The 18,479-nt window shown below is 45.3% G+C and overlaps 1 protein-coding gene across 2 annotated transcripts in view; it reads left to right on the forward strand.

The window, feature by feature from the left end:
* msi1b (musashi RNA binding protein 1b) overlaps positions 1-17,931 on the forward strand; it is a 190,945-nt gene extending 173,014 nt beyond the window's left edge. For both annotated transcript variants that reach the window (XM_048556060.1, XM_059655114.1), the window contains 8 exons: positions 4,940-5,022; positions 5,917-6,034; positions 6,841-6,921; positions 7,077-7,196; positions 10,125-10,190; positions 10,802-10,956; positions 12,778-12,848; positions 15,020-17,931. In XM_048556060.1, coding sequence (XP_048412017.1) covers positions 4,940-5,022; positions 5,917-6,034; positions 6,841-6,921; positions 7,077-7,196; positions 10,125-10,190; positions 10,802-10,956; positions 12,778-12,819 — 665 coding nt within the window. In that variant the 3' untranslated portion in view covers positions 12,820-12,848; positions 15,020-17,931. The remainder of the gene's footprint in view (positions 1-4,939; positions 5,023-5,916; positions 6,035-6,840; positions 6,922-7,076; positions 7,197-10,124; positions 10,191-10,801; positions 10,957-12,777; positions 12,849-15,019) is intronic.
* Positions 17,932-18,479: the final 548 nt, after the last annotated feature.

Raw genomic sequence — 18,479 nt, forward strand, 5'->3', positions numbered from 1 at the left:
AATAAAACATTCTCCTGAGAACCAAGGACAAAAACACACTTTGTGTAAAACAAGTCACTGGCTTTCCAGTGGAACTGGCACATTTAGTTTGGTCTTTGGAGACTATGCTTCAGGAGACGCTGTAACTGCGGTTCAGTATTGTTCCCCTCTGATCATAGAGGGGCAGTTATGGGATGGTTTCAAGGTTTTCAGTTTTGTTGGTACCTGGGCTTTGCCACTTAGTGGATAATGAGATGTTGAAATGACCCATTTAAACAAGCCGTTATCAGGTTAGTGTTGGTAGGGGTGAGCATTAGTGATCTCTGCTGCTAATATGTGCATTGTGTGGATCGGCCAACTAACCAGCCACTGAGAAGAGTTACATGGCACCAGCAGCATTATTCTCATTGACGCTGCTGGAAACAGTCCTGCAACATAGGACCAGGAGTAGACCATTCAGTCCCTTGAGCCTGTGCTGCTATTCCATTTTGTTGCTGTTGGAATTACTCCATATTCCTTGATGCTCCTTGTGTAATGTAAATTCCATTGATCTCTGTCTCAAAATCTCCATTTGTTGATTGGCAACTGCAGCCCTTTGGGAAAAGACAGATTTTCAAATTTCCAAAAATCTTCATGAAGTGCTTCCTGAATAGCCTATTTCTAATGTTTCTTTGTTTTAGATTTCCCCATTAGAAGAAATTGTTAAATTCTACCAAAAGATGATACATAATGTGATAGCATAATGATTATGTTACTGGACTAGTAGACCTGAGGGGCCTGGTCTCATGACTGAGACATGGGCTTTGATCCCACCCTTCCAGCTAGAGAATTAATATTTGCTTCCTGGTGATCACATATCTACTGAATTATTGCAGAAAACCCATCAACTTTGCTTGCATCTTTCAGGAAAAGAGATCTGCCATCTTTACTTCGTCTGGCCAAGCTCTCAGCAATGTGGTTGACTGTTAACCTCCCCTTGAAATGACCTTGCGAGCCAGCCTGTTTATCACACCTCAAGGCAACTAATAACTGCAGTGGTTTAAGGAAATGGCTCTGGGCCATCCTGTCAAAGGCAATTATGAATGAACAATAACTGCTAGCCTGACCACACCTGAGAGTGAATGAAATAAAAATATTTTATCTCTTTAAACACCTCAATTAGATCAATCTTGTAAACTTGCAGGAAAGGAAGTCTAGTTTGTGTGACCTGATCTCATAATTTAACCCAGCATCATTGTGGTGAATGTGCATTGTATCCACTTCCAATCCTAGTCTTTTCTTCCTTGTCAAGAGTTGAACATTGCAATCCCATGTGCCAAAGCACAGTTATTTTTATTTGTTCATGGGAAGTGGGTGTCCCTGGCTGGGCCAGCACTGTTGCTCATGCCTAGTTGCCCTTGAGAAGGTGATGGTGAACTGATGATTTCCATTTAGTGTAGTTAGTGAAAATTCTCCAGGCTCTGTGCTGCAGTGATGGTGAACAGACCAATTCTACGTGTTACAGGAAGTTGCAAGGAAAAGCAAATGAAATGGTAGGAGCGTAGCCTCAGAGGTTCGACCGGACCGTGTGGCCCTGGGAGTCAATAGACTTCAAGCTCTGTGAATCCTGTGAGACGGTGTACGTTTGATGCAGGAAAGAAGTGGCAAATAGAGCACTGATGGTTGTTGTTTAACACGTGGGGAATGGTTCGGACAAAGGGGTCCAACCTGCAGCAGTTTGCATTATTCATGTGAACAGAGTTGTAGATGAATTATTGATGGCAGAGATTGAGCAGATGTGAGAGCACGATTCCAATTACTGTTCTATGGTAGACGCTGTTGACTGCATCCCAACACTTCACCATTGCCACTTTACTCACAGCTTCAAAATGTGTCCAGTCTGCCTGAAGTGGACTTTAGGAAACTTCTCAAGCTATGGGGGAGTTCAGGCTGAGGATTTGCTAACCGAGTATCTTGGGGGTTATTTTTATATTAATTCATGGATTATGAGAGACACCAACTGGGCCTGGTATTTATTGCCCATCCCTAATTGTCCTTGAAAAGATGGTGGTGATTTTCCTGAACCACTTCAGTCCATGTGGTGTAAGATACACACACTGGTACTTTCTGTAATGCTTTGATATGATGGCCAGGTCAGTTTCGGGTCAGCCACATTGCTTTGGGTCTGGAATTGTATGTAGGTCAAACCAAGGAAGGATGTCAGAACATTCGCAGGTTTTTAAAATCCACTCATTTCATAGTCATTAACAAGACCAGTGTTTATTCCACGTTTGTTAATTAATTGTGTTGAAATTCTGCCAGGTGCCATTTGAATTCCTCTTTCTAGAGCATTGGCCAAAGACTATAAGGAGTCCAGTAAGATGACCACAGTGCTAAGGTCTGACAGGGTTTAAAGTCTGCATTGGTATGTGATACAGATTTGCCTGAACTAGATGTGTATGTGTGTCTTGGAAGGGAGAGCTGACAACTGAGCATTCCATTACTGCTGATTCTGTCTCCTTTTGAGTCGATCAAGCTGTGCAGATCTTCAGAAAGCACACAGAATATAATTAAAGACACGGATGTATTAGAGTTTGGTATTCAAACACATCAGCAGATCTTACTATGATCCTGTCACCTTCTCCTCCTGCCGCAGACACCCGAACCTACTGAAGCATTTATTTGTTTATAACTTGCTAGGTTTACAGCTGTACATGCTCAATGATTTATGAACATATGAACAAACCACAAGAGTTGGCCACTCAGCTCTTCGATAAAACCGTGGCTGATCTGATCGTACCTCCACGTTACTCTGCATACCCCCGATAATCTTCATTCCCTTGGTAATCTAAAATCTATCTACCTTTGCCTTTTGAAGAAGGGCATTCCAAAGATTTTTTTTCCCCTCCTCTGTCTTAAATGAGCGATGTCTTACATTTAAACTATGAGCCCTTAGCGCTAGGTTCTCCCACAAGAGGAAGCATCTTTTCCATATCTACTCCTCCAGTCTTTGAGCAAATGGTGGACCTTCAGTGTTGTTTAACATTATAGTTGAGCCCAGGCCTTCTGTGGAGTCCTTAGTCATTGATCAGCAGTGACAATTCTGGTTGTAAACACCAGTTTATAATTCTGTTCTACATAAACTGTGGTCTCCTATTGGGTTAGAGTTGTGAAGAGGGTGGAAAGAGTGTGGAGAAATTTAGCTTCGCTAGTGTACCTGACACTCAGTCTCCTTCTCAGCAATATTTTGTTTTCAGTAACATCAACTGAGGTGAGCGAGAGATCTTTTAGTTCGTGGGAGTTCTGAGCAACTCCTGAAGTGAGCTTTGGGAAATCTATCAGCCTATCTGGTCCCTGAGAGCCCCCTGCTGCCCAGTCCATGCTTTGCAGAATGTATCAGACCTTCATATGTCCTGACTGTTGTTGCAAAGAGCATCACACTGTCACTATTGCCCTAGCTAGGTATCCGACTGACTGCGCTTCACTGCTGGTCACCTCCAGGATGCAGGCTACTTACACAAAATGCACTGACCCCTGCTCTCTGTGTCCGTGTGGGCAGCTTCCCAGCCCTCGATTTGAGGTCCCTGGAATAGTTGTTGGTACCCTGAGAGGGTTGGTTTTGTGCCATGTGTATGGCGAGGTGAGAAAGATCCAGTAGAGGGAAGGATTCTACCCCTTAATGTTACACACAGTGTGGCATTTGGTCGGTGCAGGCATTTACACTGCTCACACCTTCACAATGTCATATCATTCTACTCCTTTCTGTCTCTCAAATGCATCCAGCTTTCCCTTAAACATGTGGACACCATTCACCTTAACTATACCGTGTGACAACAAGTTCCTCGCTAATGAGTCACTGGATAAAGAGATTCTCCTGAGTTCCCTGATGGGTTAATTAGTGACTGTCTGTATCTGTGGCCCCAGTAAGTTTCACTTGCTTGCATGGAGTCTCTAAGACCAGTTGGAGGTCCCATACTGCTCTAGAAATGTAGAAGCTGGAGAAGGCCAGTCAGCCCGTCAAACCTGTACAACCCTTCCAGTTAGATAATGGCTGATCTGTCTTGGTGCCTGCTGCTTTCATACACTTGCATTTTTAAAAAAAACACTCATCAATCACAATTTTAAAATTTTCAGTTAACCAATTATCATCAATTTCTCAAAGGGTGAGAATTGCAGCATTTATTACATATTTGCTTCGCAACATCACCTCCTGGAAGGTCTATCTTGATTTTTAATATCATGACTGCTTGGTCAGGTCTCCCCAGCAGACGAAATAGTTTCTGATTGAATCCTTTAATCTTTTTTAAAAAAAAAGTCTCTACTCCCTGGTCTTGTATATTTTCGGGATCAGACTTGTATTTCCTTAGTGCAGTTAATTCAGCAGGAGCTGGAGGCTTAAACCCTGTCCCAGTATTTATCTGTTACTATTCTTTCACAGGATATGGGTGTCGCTGGCTAAGCCAGTATTTACCGGTCATCCTGAATGACCTTGATAAGCCGCTGGTGAGCAGTCTTCTCGGATCACTGAAGCTCTTGGGGTGTAGGAACGCCCGCAGTGCTATTAAAGTGGGGGGAGTATCCAGGATATTGACTCCACATCAGTGGTTATGATATAGTTCCAAAGCCAGGATAGTGTGGGGCTTGGAGGAGAACTTTAGTTGGAGGTGACCCGAGGTATCTGCTGCCCTTGTTCTAGACAGTAGAGGGTGTCAGTGTGGAAGGTACTACCAAGGGTGCATTTTAAAACCGTCCCCAACAACTAGGTACAATATTTGTATATAATTGGCTGGGTAAGGCACCAGACGGTACAATATATAAACATTAATGCCGCTTTAATGAGTTTGACTTTGTGAACAGTGACATCTCCATTTCTGTTCCTCTGGCAAATGGCAAGTGTTTGAGTAATGGAGCCTGACCAGCGGGCCACTGAGGAGAGGGTTCACTGTTGTTAAAGCCTCCAAACCCTTTGATTCTGTTTCAGGCTTTGGGTTTGTGACATTTGAGAGTGAAGATATTGTGGAGAAAGTGTGTGAGATTCACTTCCACGAAATCAACAACAAAATGGTGAGTGTGGGAATGGGAGGTCGCTTGCTCCGTGTGTTACAATGTTGCGCAGGGACTGTACGAGACAGTCTGAGGTGGGGAGCGTCCATGTGATGATTGACCTGGGCAGACAGGCCATGTTTGGTGGTGAGCTGGGCAGAAGTTGCCTGTGGCAATGTGCTTGGGGTGGAGGAGTTTGTATGGTTTTGAAGCAAACCTGTGTGCAATTTTTGACAAATGTTTATATTCCGGAGAGTCATTTCCTGCCGACTGCCGACAGTATTCCTTGGCCTCACCATAGTAGGATGTTTTCTGGCTCTGTTTTAGGAGCCTGTTTCTGGGCTAACACTCCAAAGTTTTGACAATTTAAATGTTGAGAAAAATTGTAAAAAAACAAGTCATTCCCGGCCCTTGCAACACATGTTAGAGGATTTCATGTGGGATTAAGAGACCCAGTAAGTTTCTTTGCTTACCTCTAGCTCACTGTCCATTTATGCCTGGAGACTGTTCCAGGACATGACACTGGAGACCATGCCGTCAGTCTGTTGATTTGGGCAGTAAACATTTGTTTGAGGGAGAGGCAGTAAATCACCCTCTCCTCATGCTAACGTGTCTCTTTTTCTGGCATCGTTTGACGAACAATGATCAGGTCTGAGAATTCTGGCTAATGGTTATCAGAGCCCTAACCTGGGAGTAGAGTCCAGCTGTAGTTTACTTACTTCATCTCTTTATTGTCCCGTTCAGATGCCAATGCCAAGAGTTACTGTTTGGCCGTTACTCTCTTGAAAGCTCCAGTCAAGAGTTCTTATTTCTTTTTGTTCCTATGCTGTGTACTTCCTGCACAATTGTGTGTGTGTGAGAGAATGGCAATATCTAATCACTGTAAAGATAACAGCACTGTTTGATATGCTGTAGGTGGAGTGTAAGAAAGCCCAGCCCAAGGAGGTGATGTCACCAACAGGGACTGCCAGAGGTCGTTCTCGAGTGATGCCCTATGGGATGGACGCCTTCATGTTGGGCATTGGCATGCTAGGTAGGAGTGATATTGCTGTTGATCACAAGGTGAATTGGAGCATTCACTGGATGCTAGAATCTCTTTGCAGGTCCCTCTGTTTGCCTTCTCCCCTCCCCACACAAAGCCGGGACCATTCTGTCCTCTCCTTACATCAGTTTGAGGGGACAGTCTACACTTGCCCCTCCCCAGAGGGGCACTTGGACATCGGACGATTTCTTCTCAGCCCTTACGCCCCACCACCCCGAGCTGAATCCCTGTTACCTTCCGCCTGGCACACCGAGGCTCCCTCTTCCAGTTTCTCCCCACATGTGCTTAACTCCTTCCCTTTGCTCAGTACTACTCCACCAACTTTTTCTGATCTCTAGCTAATTTCAGGGTCAAAGTGCTGTCTGGGGTTTATTGAGAGAAAGCCAGTCCAGAGTCCCTGTAAACCTGGCTCCTCCCAGCAACAGTAACAGTCTTGCAATCTGTGGTACTGGAGATGAGGACTGGGTGTTAGGGCCTAATATGGACTGTAAATCCTGTGGTTCCTCCTTCCCGGGTCACTGCGTTGGACCGGAGGGTTCTTTCACCCTGTTACTCAGCTGCTTCCTGGCCCTATTTTGTGTTTGGGTCCGGGGTGGGGATGTGAGGTGGGGGTTAGCAGACCACTTGCAAGGATTGGCTGACAGTCGAATGAATATCACTTCTGGCCTCTCCTGCTATTGGGCTTTCTTGACCTTGCTTTCTGCAGCAGGTTGGTCATTCAGACTGATTGATTCTGCAGCTTGTTTGTGAAAACACATTTCAATGGTGGTCTTGTGAATTTGTCATTTCTCTTGCAGGGTACCCAGGCTTCCAGGCTGCTTCATATGCAAGTCGTGGTTACACAGGACTCGCTCCCGGTTACACCTACCAGTTTCCCGGTATGTTGCTCTGTCGGTGCCAACAGGCCTGACACCCCATCCCTGAGATTAATTAGTAAAATCTCCCTTGTTTTCAGAGGATGGGCTTTTGTCAGTTGTGAGGTTTAACCTTTCTCTCGGTTCTGTTCCCCTCTCCTGTATATTGCTCATTCTAGGTCCCTTACTGTTGCCTCCGACCACCACCCTACCATCTTCAGCTGGGAGGGCAGGTCAGTCTGGGGTGCAAACCTCCCAGTGGCCCCCATCGATGCTGCTCCAGGACTGGCCAACGGGAGGTGAGTCTATGCAGGTTGGGACTCGCTTGACTTTATCACTCTGTGTCCAACCGCCAGTCGCTCTGACCGTCACACGTGTATAATTTAAATAGTGAAGAAGAGTATTTTGTATGTTTGTACTTTTTAAAAAATCTGGGTGTGACAGAAATGCTGGAAGGGTCATGACCTGGGTGTGCCAACAATGTTAAAACCAACCAGAAAAACTTAGTACCTCCCTGTTGTCAAAGTGAATACATCCCCCCCCACAACACCCCACCCAAAAGGCCACAGGCTCACTTCTCCTTTCTCCAGAGAGAAGCAGCACCTTTTATTAATAGGGAGCGCGTGGTGTTGGGTCATTCATGCTCAGCATATGTGTCCCTTCACTTTTCAATCCGCTGCACTGTTATTTAAGTTGGAACAAATGTAATGAAATATTTTACATTTTTGATACATTCTCACACTCTACGATATACCGTCTCTTTATTAGCTCTTACCAAAGTCCTGCACACCCACTGACGGTACAGCCAACAGCATAACAAAGTGTGAAGCTGGATGAACACAGCAGGCCAAGCTCCTGAGATGCTGCTTGGCCTGCTGTGTTCATCCAGCTCCACACTTTGTTATCTTGGATTCTCCAGCATCTGCAGTTCCCATTATCACAGCCAACAGCATGGTGTGTTTTCTGTCCCATGCTAATATCCTCAGTATCAAGGCACTGGTCACTCATGTGGACGGGGTGGGGATGTGAGGTGGGTGTACGGCACAGTCTCTGCGACTTCAACACGGAAGATCAGGTGGCTAGGTTAAAAACAGACTCGTTCTCTAGGCAGGGGATTAGAAACTGCAGCAGCTGGGATTTGTCCCATGCTAATATCCTCAGTATCAAGGCACTGGTCATGCGTGTGGACGGGGTGGGGATGTGAGCTGGGTGAACAACATTGTCCATGCACCCAGCACCAGGCAACCGCTCTACTCCGACCTCCGCAATGGGAATCGATCACTAGATGGACAGAGAAAATGCTACAAGTACGGCTTGAAAACATCACTTAACAAATGCAACATTCCTGCTGACATGTGGGAATCATTTGCCCCTGGAATGCAAGCATTGGAGAAGAAGCTTCCATAAAGGCACCAACCACTTTAAGGGCCACTGAGTGCAGCATGTAGAGCAGAAGCCAGTGTCCCACCCCACCCTCCTCCCTCGTACACACCACCGGCCCCTCCTGTGGCAGGGTCTGCTGCTGCAGGATTGGTTGACCTGGTCACTGCAGAATCACCCCAAGCAAGCATGTCATCCTTGACCCTGAGAGCACCGCCAAAATGGAAATAGAAACAAAAGGTGCTGGAAAAGCTCAGCAGGTCTGGCGGCATCTGTGAAGGAGAAAACAGAGCTAACGTTTCGGGTCCGGTGACCCTTCCTCAGAACTGATGGTGGCTGGGAAAACGTCAGGTTATATGCAGAAAATAGGGAGGTGGTTAGGGAGTAAACGATAGGATAGAGCCCAAAGGGAGAGAAAGACAGTGGGACAGATGAGGGAGTTGCTAACGATCAGGCTGAGAGGGTGAGTAGTTGTTAATGGGGACTGTTAGTGACTAACAACAGGGGGTGTGTAATGGCAGGCTGTGTGGTAACAAGGCCTGGTGTGTGGGGTTGGGGTGCTGGCACACAGGAGAATTCAGGCCCTAAAATTATTGAGCCATTGCTGGATTGTAATTGAAGCTGAGCTGATTGGCTAAGGAGTGTTTGCGATTGGTTTTTGGGTGAATCCCTGGAAAGACTGGCTGAGACTGTCTGTTTCCACCCACCCCCGACTCCATAATTTTACTAAAATTGCGGAGGGATGAAGACGTAACTTATTTCGGTGGGCTGGCATTAATGTGAACGTGTGTTCACTAGGTGGCAGTGTTGTTCACAAATCCCAGCTGCTGCAGTTTCTAATCCCCTGCCTAGAGAACGAGTCTGTTTTTAACCTAGCCACCTGATCTTCCGTGTTGAAGTCGCAGAGACTGTGCCGTACGCCCAGCTCACGGGTTTTCAGTCCCAGCAGGGTAACTGAGATCTGATAACCCTAAAACTGACACTCATTGAGCTAGACTGTGACTTATTGCCAGGTGATCACCTGTAATGACTCGAACTGGTTTAGTGAGGGCGAACTCAACCATTGAGGCTAGTTGTGGAAGTATTTGCCAGACTAGGACCTGCATACAGATTGCAACAATTGTAGGCTTGAATACCCTAACATTATCTCCTTCCCTCTTCTGACTACTGAGTGTAAGAGCACAGTTTCACAATGGGCACGAAGCATCTGAACTCTTGCCAGGGAGCGTTGGCACATCATTTACACGTGAAAGTCACCACAGGGCACCAGTGTTGACTGGCCAGCACTGCTGGGGTCACTGTGTGTTTGGGGAGGTGGAGACAGAGTGCAGGGACTGTGGCTCTGATTCTAAATTTAACCGTGACATATCAAAACCAGTTGTTTTGAATGTGATCTCGTTCCCCTATTCAGGTTAAGAGCAGCGAGCTCTTTGTAGACTGGGCAAAAAGCCTGTGGTTTCCCCACGTCTGGACGGTTCAATTACATGTCCAAGTGACTCACCAGAAAGTATTAATTTACTGTAAATGCAGAATAATAACTGTGTGAAGACAGTTTGTGGGTGTCCAGGCACAAACTGTGTTTACAATACATCTGGAACTGGAGCTGGAGCAGGGACATGGTAAACAGATGATCATAGCGGAGTTTGTCTTGTCTGGCCTACTTTGTGTCATGCCAGGGTCAGATTGTTTCGAGCAGCTGGAAGATCTCAGGCCTCTGCTGAAGTGGGCTGATGGAGGGTGGTTAATGTGATGCCTAACTGCTGGTCATTGCTCCTGAGATGGGGTTTTTTTTGGTAGATCTTGGGGATTTGTATTGATCTCTGTGTCTCTCTCTCTCGCTCTCTCAGCAATCCCCCTGACTGCATATGGACCGATGGCAGCAGCTGCAGCAGCAGCAGTGGTTCGAGGGACAGGTAAGGCCAGCGGGGAGTTTGAAAACACTGTAGAATCTAATGCTATCCAAAATGTTGTAACATCAAACCCCTCCAACAGGCCGCAGAGTCAGATCCCAGAGAAATCCTCATTCTGTGGCGACTATGGGATCAGCCACACATCGGAGCTGCACCTGGCCCAGCCTCGCTCTGGATTTGCTCTCACTCTGGGGCCGCCACTCTCCCCTGCCCCTGCTCCGGGGCCGCCACTCTCCCCTGCCCCTGCTCCGGGGCCGCCACTCTCCCCTGCCCCTGCTCCGGGGCCGCCACTCTCCCCTGCCCCTGCTCCGGGGCCGCCACTCTCCCCTGCCCCTGCTCCGGGGCCGCCACTCTCCCCTGCCCCTGCTCCGGGGCCGCCACTCTCCCCTGCCCCTGCTCCGGGTCGCCTCCCCACCAGCCTCCAGGGTGCCCTGACTGAGGCATTATTGCCACTCTGCCCTTGGAGCTGAATCACCTCTATCCCACACTCAGTCAGTAAATGGGCAGTGGTACAGGGCATGGGGGTCATTGGCCTGGGCTCTGGTCACTCGGTTAACAGTCAGTGTGTCTGAGCTGTGTTGATGAGTCCCGATGTACTGTTTGTTTCTTGGTAGGTTCAACTCCAACCCGCACTGGAGGGTTCCTGGGCACCACCAGCCCAGGCCCCATGGCTGACCTGTACGGTGCGGCCAACCAGGATTCTGGGGTCAGCAGTTACATCAGTGCAGCCAGCCCTGCCCCAAGCACTGGATTCGGCCACAGTCTCGGGGTAAGTGTCACCCTGATGTCACTGTGAGGTAAATCATCACATTCGCCACCAGAGGTCAGCTGTGAGTCAGAAAGATGCCGGGAAGATATGGCTGCGATCCCAGTCATTCTCAATTTCAGATGCATTGCCAGGAAGCGGTGCTGGCTTATGCTTCTGATGCATTTAATTTAACTCTGAAGTCTCTTTCAGTTGGACTGCTCTTTGATCGCAGCTCGTTCATTGCAGCAGAGGCAGCTAGGCTACATCCTAGAGCAACTGTGTTCCTGATCTTACACCCCTGGGAGCGGGAATACCCTTTGGAATGGGACTGTAAGTGCCCTCAGAGAGGAGCAGGAATGCTCCAGGATGGGAATGGAAACTGCCCAGAATGGGGATAGGAATGGAAACTCCCTAGATCAGGAACAGGATTGGGAATGCTCCAGGATGGGAATGGAAACTGCCCAGGATGGGAATAGGATTGGGAGTGCTCCAGGATAGGAATGGAAACTCCCTAGATCAGGAACAGGATTGGGAATGCTCCAGGATGGGAATGGAAACTCCCCAGGATGGGAATAGGATTGGGAATGCTTCAGGATGGGAATGGAAACTCCCCAAGCAGGAATAGAATTGGGAATGCTTGTGGACGGGTGTGATGTTCCAACCTTCAGAGAATAAATGTGGAGGGATTTTGCTGTAAAATAACACCTCTTGCCCCATTTGGTGAATCTCAGGCAGGGCGCCTATCATGGTTCCCTGTCCTTGTGAGCAGACCTGGCACTAATTTACTTGCGGAAATAGGATGGGGTGTCTCAGAATGGTATGGGGAAGCCTCATTACCCCTCAGGAGTGGAGGTAAAATTTCACCATCCCTGGAAAACCATTCTTTCATCTGCTGGGGTGGTTTCATGGGTCCCTATTCCTGGAACAATGCCACAAGGTGACAGTTCTGGATTAGTGAATTGGCAGTTCTTTCAAACCCTGTCTCAAATCTGCGATTCCCTGGCTAGCAAAACAAGCTTCTTATAACCATGTGCTTTAGAGAAGGAAGGCCAACATCCCTCTCTGGTCTGTTTTGTCTGTGACATCAATCCCTGCAACAATATCTGTCTCTGAACTGCCTTTTGATGTATTAAAACTGCTTCCAGTGTTTCGAGATGAAAAGCCTATTACCTACAAATAGGCAGTACATGCAGCTCTGAGCGGTGTGGGACATGTCCTGAGAATTAAATAAATAAAAGCATCCCACTCAGGCTGCTGTAGCATGTACATAGCCCCTGCTGATTGCAGGGTGTCTGATGGGATGTGTTGGCATCATTAACATTTAATAGCACAATGTAATGATCTCAATCCAGGCCACTACACAGCCAAAGAAGTGGAGTCTGTTAGAATGTCAGAAATACAAGCTAAAGCTGCTCCCATTAGACCCTCCCCTGTCCAATTAGATTCTCTTACAAAGTCAGAAGTCAGACCACACCAGGTTTATTTGAAATCACAAGTTATCGGAGTGCTGTTCCTTCATCACCTGATGAAGGGGCAGCGCTCAGAAAGCTTGTGGTTTCCAAGAAACCTGTAGGTCTATAATCTGGTGTGGTGTGACTTCTAGTGTAGTCCACCGTAATCCAACACCGGTACCTCCACATCGCAGCTTCTCTTGCACCCTGAGGTCCCTCGAGCCCTCCACAATTAGAATCTGCCAGCAATATGTTTACTTCAAAAACTGCTTGTGGGCTATGACTCAGGGTGATTCAATGACCTGATGATGTGTTAACCGACTGTCGGGACAGCCCAGGTTTTACTGACCTCTGTCTAAGCCTACCCCCAACCTCTTTCTGTTTGTTCCAGGGGCCTTTGATTGCAACAGCTTTCACAAATGGTTACCACTAAAGAAGAGGCTCGAAAATCTGAAAAAGGAAGTAAGTTTTTAAATGCTGTTGCCCTAAAACAATTGCTTGGTTACCTTATATGAGTTATTATTGTTCAATAGTCCTGAAATATCCTTGTAATATCCTGAAATGTGATTGGAGGACCAGGTTTTGATCCCCAGTCTGCCCAGGGATGGTTGATCTTAGGAATTGAATTGGGACCAACTTTCACGACCATCCAGGAGATGGAAGAGGAATGCAGCCTTCAGTGTGCACCGTCCCTTTTTGCTCAAGTTGTACACGAAGTAATTCAAGTGAGATACCAATGAATTCACCCCAGTCCCTGATTCACCAGTAATTGTTGCTGGTTTCAACCTATGTCTAGACTGTGCAAATCAGATTGGAAATGTAGCTGAGAAAATTAGTTCAAAATGTTTTTATTCATTGATGGAATGTGGGTGTCACTAGCAAGGCCTATCCTTAATTGTGCTGGAAAGGACAGTGATGAGTGACTTTCTTTAACCACTGCATTTGTTAAGATGTCGGGACACCTACAGTGCTGTTAGGAAGGAAGTCCAGGATTTTGCCCCAATGATATTGCTTCTGCTGGTACAGTAGCACTGCACTTGTTCCAGCCTGTCAACCTGCCAATGATCTCTATTCCCTGCCTCATAGAAACATTGAACGTGTGTGCAGGAGCTGGCCGTTTGGCCCTTCGAATTAACTGTGCCATTCAACATAATTGTGGCTGATCATCTCACTCAGTGCCCTGTACCTCCTTTTTGGCCATACCATTTGATCCCTTTATTTCTAAGATCTGCATCTACAACTTTCTTGAAAGTCTTCAATGTTTTTGGCTTAAACAGTTTCTTGTAGCAGTGAATTCCACAGGCTGACTACGGTCTGGGTGAAGAACGGAAGAAAATGCTTCCTTTAGCTGAGCTAATATGTTGTCCCCTTGTGGCACCTTGTCAAATGCCTTGTGTAAATCCAAGTACACCGCATCTACAGGTTCCCCTTTACCCACCTTTCGTGGTACATCTTCAAAAGAACTCTAATAAAATACTTACACACAGTGTCACTTTCTTAAAGCCATTTTGACTCTGCCCTGATCACATTAAAAATTCCAAAGCATCCTATTATAATGATTTTAATAACTGATTTTAGCAATTTTCCTAAGACTGATATTGACTAAATGGCCTGCACTTTCTTGCTTTTTGTTCTCTTCCTATCTTGAATAAAGGTGTTATATTGGCTATTGTCTAATCAGCTGGAACCCTTTCAAAATCTAAAGAACTTTAGAAGTTTAAAGCTATCTAAGCTGCCACTTCTTTTAAGACCCTAGGCTTTGGGAAGTTTTCCAAGCCAATTACAGTGGAGAGAGTTACAAAATAAATACCTGTTAATTCATACCTCCATTATTTCCTCATTTTCCACATTCAAATGCACTATTAGAGTACCAGCACTGGTTTCAGTTACTCTTTCTCTGTTTAAGCGCCTGTAGAAACACTTACCTCTGCTTTTATATTACTGGCTAGCTTGTTCTGATACTTTACTTTCTAGCCAGAATGTGTGAATTGAGACAGTGCATGCTGTACATTATGCTGGGTTGATGTGGCTACCAAGTGAATGCACACTGTGAGATGTGGTTGTGAGATTGGCACAGTGAGGATAAAGTAAGCATTACAGTGTTAGATATCAGTCCTGTTTAATATTTGCGAGGTTAACGTGTGAGGGTAGTGATTGAGCAGCAGGTGAAGCTAATGGTGCGGTGGAGTTGCTATGAGCAGTTTTGGGTGTCACACCTTAGGGAAGACATATTGGCCTCGGGAGGGGAGCATATTTTGGGACAGGCCTAACACCTGATCCACCCTCTTGATGATGACATACTGTATAACCCTGAGTTGCATTGAGATCCTTTCTCCTGATACTTTACAAAGTGGTTGAGTGTTTTCAAGGCTCCACAATATCATTGAAAGAGCCAACATACTCTGGCTCTGGAGTGGTTAGAGTTGCTGCTGTGTAACACGAGGGTGTCTCGGACCTTGTTCCCTGAAGGTGAATATATTTCCAAGCCATTTCTGTATTCCCCACAGGGCAAACAAAGGACAGGAAAGTTGCAGTTTATTTCCTGTGGAAGCAAATTGACATATTTTGTCGTGTTTGCGTCAAGGTTTTCATTCCAGTAATAGCAACTGTTGTATTCTTTTTCTTTCCTGCAGGGCCCCAGCCCGTCAGCAAGAGGAGGGGGAACACATGGGTTTTGGTGGAGCTCAGGCGACTTTTTAATAATTTTACTGCACACACTGACTTACTACCATAAACTCAACTCCGACCACCCCACCCCATCAACTGAAGAAAACATCTCACTCCTTCACTAACATATAAAAGTTTACGCTTTTGTTTTTCCTGATTTTTGTTTTGTTTAATTTATTTTATTTTATTTTTTTTTAGCTTAATGATCGACCAGTTTTAAGCAGTGTCTGTTTTGTTGTTGCTTATTTGAAAGTGTTTAGATGCGTTATTTTAAAATGGGAGTTCTGTGATTGTATTAGAATATTTTGCTAAGGACATTTTTCTTCATTTTTTGACCATTTTTTTTTGCCAGATATTGTTTTTAATGACTAAGAGCTAAAGAGGATAATGTAAAACACTCCTGAAGAAAATGGAATCTTGTCTAAATACAATTTATTTTGATATTCTTTGTAAATGTCATCTATTAACACTGAATTCCAGTTATCATGGAACAAAATAAACAACATCTGCAGGACAAAAATGTATATTTTGGTAAAAAAAACACTATGAATCATAAAAGTATTTTTTTCTGAAATTGGATAAAACGTTTCTGTAAAATATGTAAATAGAACAAGCTGGATTTGTATTTGCCTTCTGCACAAAAGGTTCTTTTTTGAGTACGGTAGTATTTTTTGAGAAAAGCTGAGACCTAAGGCCCCTACACAGCCTGAGACTTAGCAATACTGTAGGTGACCTTTGACTTCCCAGGAGATTCTGTAGTTGATGTCATAAGGGGCTAATTTACTGTAGAATTGCTTTTTTTTTCTTTGACTTCTCATTTAAATGAAGGACATTGGTAGGAAATGAATGGTACCTCAAGAGGTCATAAAGCTGCTAAACAAAATGAAAGTAATAAAATCCACACACTACATATCTATAAAGGTTGTGTAGGCCCGGTCAGGTCTCCATTTTTGACCCTAGTTTGAGATAAGAATGGTCGTTGCTCTAGCTACCACTGTTTTACCTCAGCTGGTCACTTCCACAAAGCTGTCAACTCTCCCAGTTTTTATCTGTAGTACTTGTATGTGCTTAGTCTGTTTTTTGTTTTTTTTTGTTTTTTTAAACTCTTGTAAGACAGCCTGTACTTCCATTTAGTAGCAACAGGCGAAGTAAGTCACCGTGCGTAATGTAACATGGGAAACAATGCCTTCTCGGCTGTAGATATGAGAAGAAGAGAGTTTCCTGAGCAAGGGCAGTAGAGCCAAATCAAGTCATACCACTGTTTACTGTGAAGGGCAAACTTGCACGTTGGGGTTGTTGGGACGGGAAGTGGTGGTAGGACTTGTGATCATTCTTTTTGAAGTGGGGGGTGCGTATACACTGCATTTTAAGTTTTTCTTTTAACCTCCCAGTCCCCCCCACCCATGTCCTGGGTCTCCTTCATGTAGTTGTTTTCTGCTGGGGTATCAGTGAGTGAGAGGGGTTCAGGAGCAGAGGAAGCCAGAGCTGTCTCCTGACCGTCCACTGGTGGTCAGCATTAAATAATGTCAGCAGAAGGCTGCAGGGGACGCCTCGCTGTCTGTTCATTGAATGGAGCACAGTCCTTCAGAACCTGCTGGAGAAGGAGACCCCCCCCCCCACACACACACACACACAAGCAGCAGTGAGTAAAGAACATGTATACGAACATCAGAACCTTTTGTTTTGAAAGATGAGGAACCAAGTTGACCTGAGGAGGCTTCTCCTTACCTCCCCATGGGTTTAATGGCACATTTAATATATGACATAATCACAGGCAGAAAGAGTTGCATTGAATTATTGTAAAATACTTTTTTAATTAATGTGTTTTAGAGGGAGGAAGAAAAAAAAAGACACAGGAATTGATTTTTTTTTAAGAAGATGATTAAGGCCAGTTTAGCGCTTACAGTGAAAAAGAAAAAGCAAAACAGAAAACTGTTTAAAATGATAAGATTTTTAGGGCATTAAATGCTGCGATTCTCTGTCAGTTTATTCGGGGCATTTACTTGTCCTTTGTCAGTGGCTAAACTGACAGTTCTGTGGAGAGTTGCTAGCTTTGCTCTTGATTTTAAAAAAAAACTACTGGAATTACAAACAAATACTTGTTTGTAACAGCAATAAACGCTATTTTGTAAAAATGCATCTTGGGGAGCAAATTTTTTTTTTTGTTGAAGTCATTTTGTTGTTTTCTCGTTCTATCAGCTGTGGCTCAGTTGGCAGCACGCTCGCCTGTTCGTCACAATGTTCTGGGTTCAAGTCCCACTCCAGGGCTTGAACCCTCAATTCAAGGCTGACGCTCCGGTACGGTACCGATGGAGTGCTGCCCGGTCGGAGGGTGCCGTCTTTCGGATGAGACGTTAAACCAAGGCCCCGTCCACCCTCTCGGGTGGATGTACACGATCCCACGGCACTATGTGCAGAAGAGCAGGGGAATTATCCCAGGTAGTCTGGCCAATATTTATCCCTCGGTCAACATCAGACACAAATGAAGTGGATTATCTGGTCATTAACATGTCGTTGTTATTGGGAACTTGCTGTGCGCAAATTGACTGCCACATTTCGTAATTACAACAGTGACCATACTTCCATTAAAAGTACTTCATTGGCTGTGAAGCACTTTGAGATGTCTGGTGGTCAGTAAAAGCGCTATACAAGTGCAAGTCTGTCTTTCTTTTTAAATGAAATGGTGTTTGGTAAATAATGTCTTGCTCCCCCAGTGCATCGTACTGCCAGGCAGAAGTTTTTTGCTTTTTAATCCTTTTTACATTTCTGTCTATTTTTTTTGCCAGTAAGTTATTGCAATCTGAGAAATGTCATCTCTGGCTCTGTAACCCTTTTTCAGATTTCATTTAAAATTCCTAATAAATTATTTGAAACTTTCCATGTGCGTCTCATTCTCGTTTTGTTTGATTTCAGATCTCCCTTTCCTTCGGTATTTGGTGTGGGTCACCCTAAAGTGGTATTTTGTGGAAATAATCCATCCATCCTCCCCAGTGCTGCTTTCGCTCTGTAGCTTCCGCTCCTGCAGCTTTAAATTCCACAATGTACAAACAATCCTGGCTGCATGTACATGCCCACAGTTTGCTTATTCACCTCTCACTGGTCATGATTCACCTTTGAAGCTGGTGTTGAGGCCTTCACTGTTTCTAAAAAAAATATTCATTATCCTGCCTCACTCTTCACATTTGCTCTCTGAACCATGGAGTGAGAGGCCAGCATTCAGGATTGGGGAACGAGGTGAGCTGTGGCCAGCTGGCCTTCAACCTGAGGAACTCCATGCCTCTCAACACTTGGTATTGTTGGAGCAGCCACCCATGAGCAGAGCAGAGCCCAGCTTTGTCCTAATGTGGGGCTGGTTTTTTTAAATAATAAAAACCAAAAGAACTGCGAATGCTGTAAATCAGGAACAGAAACAAAGTTGCTGGAAAA

The sequence above is a fragment of the Stegostoma tigrinum genome, chromosome 26 (assembly GCF_030684315.1).
Source record: "Stegostoma tigrinum isolate sSteTig4 chromosome 26, sSteTig4.hap1, whole genome shotgun sequence".
Classification (NCBI taxonomy): Eukaryota; Metazoa; Chordata; class Chondrichthyes; order Orectolobiformes; family Stegostomatidae; genus Stegostoma; species Stegostoma tigrinum.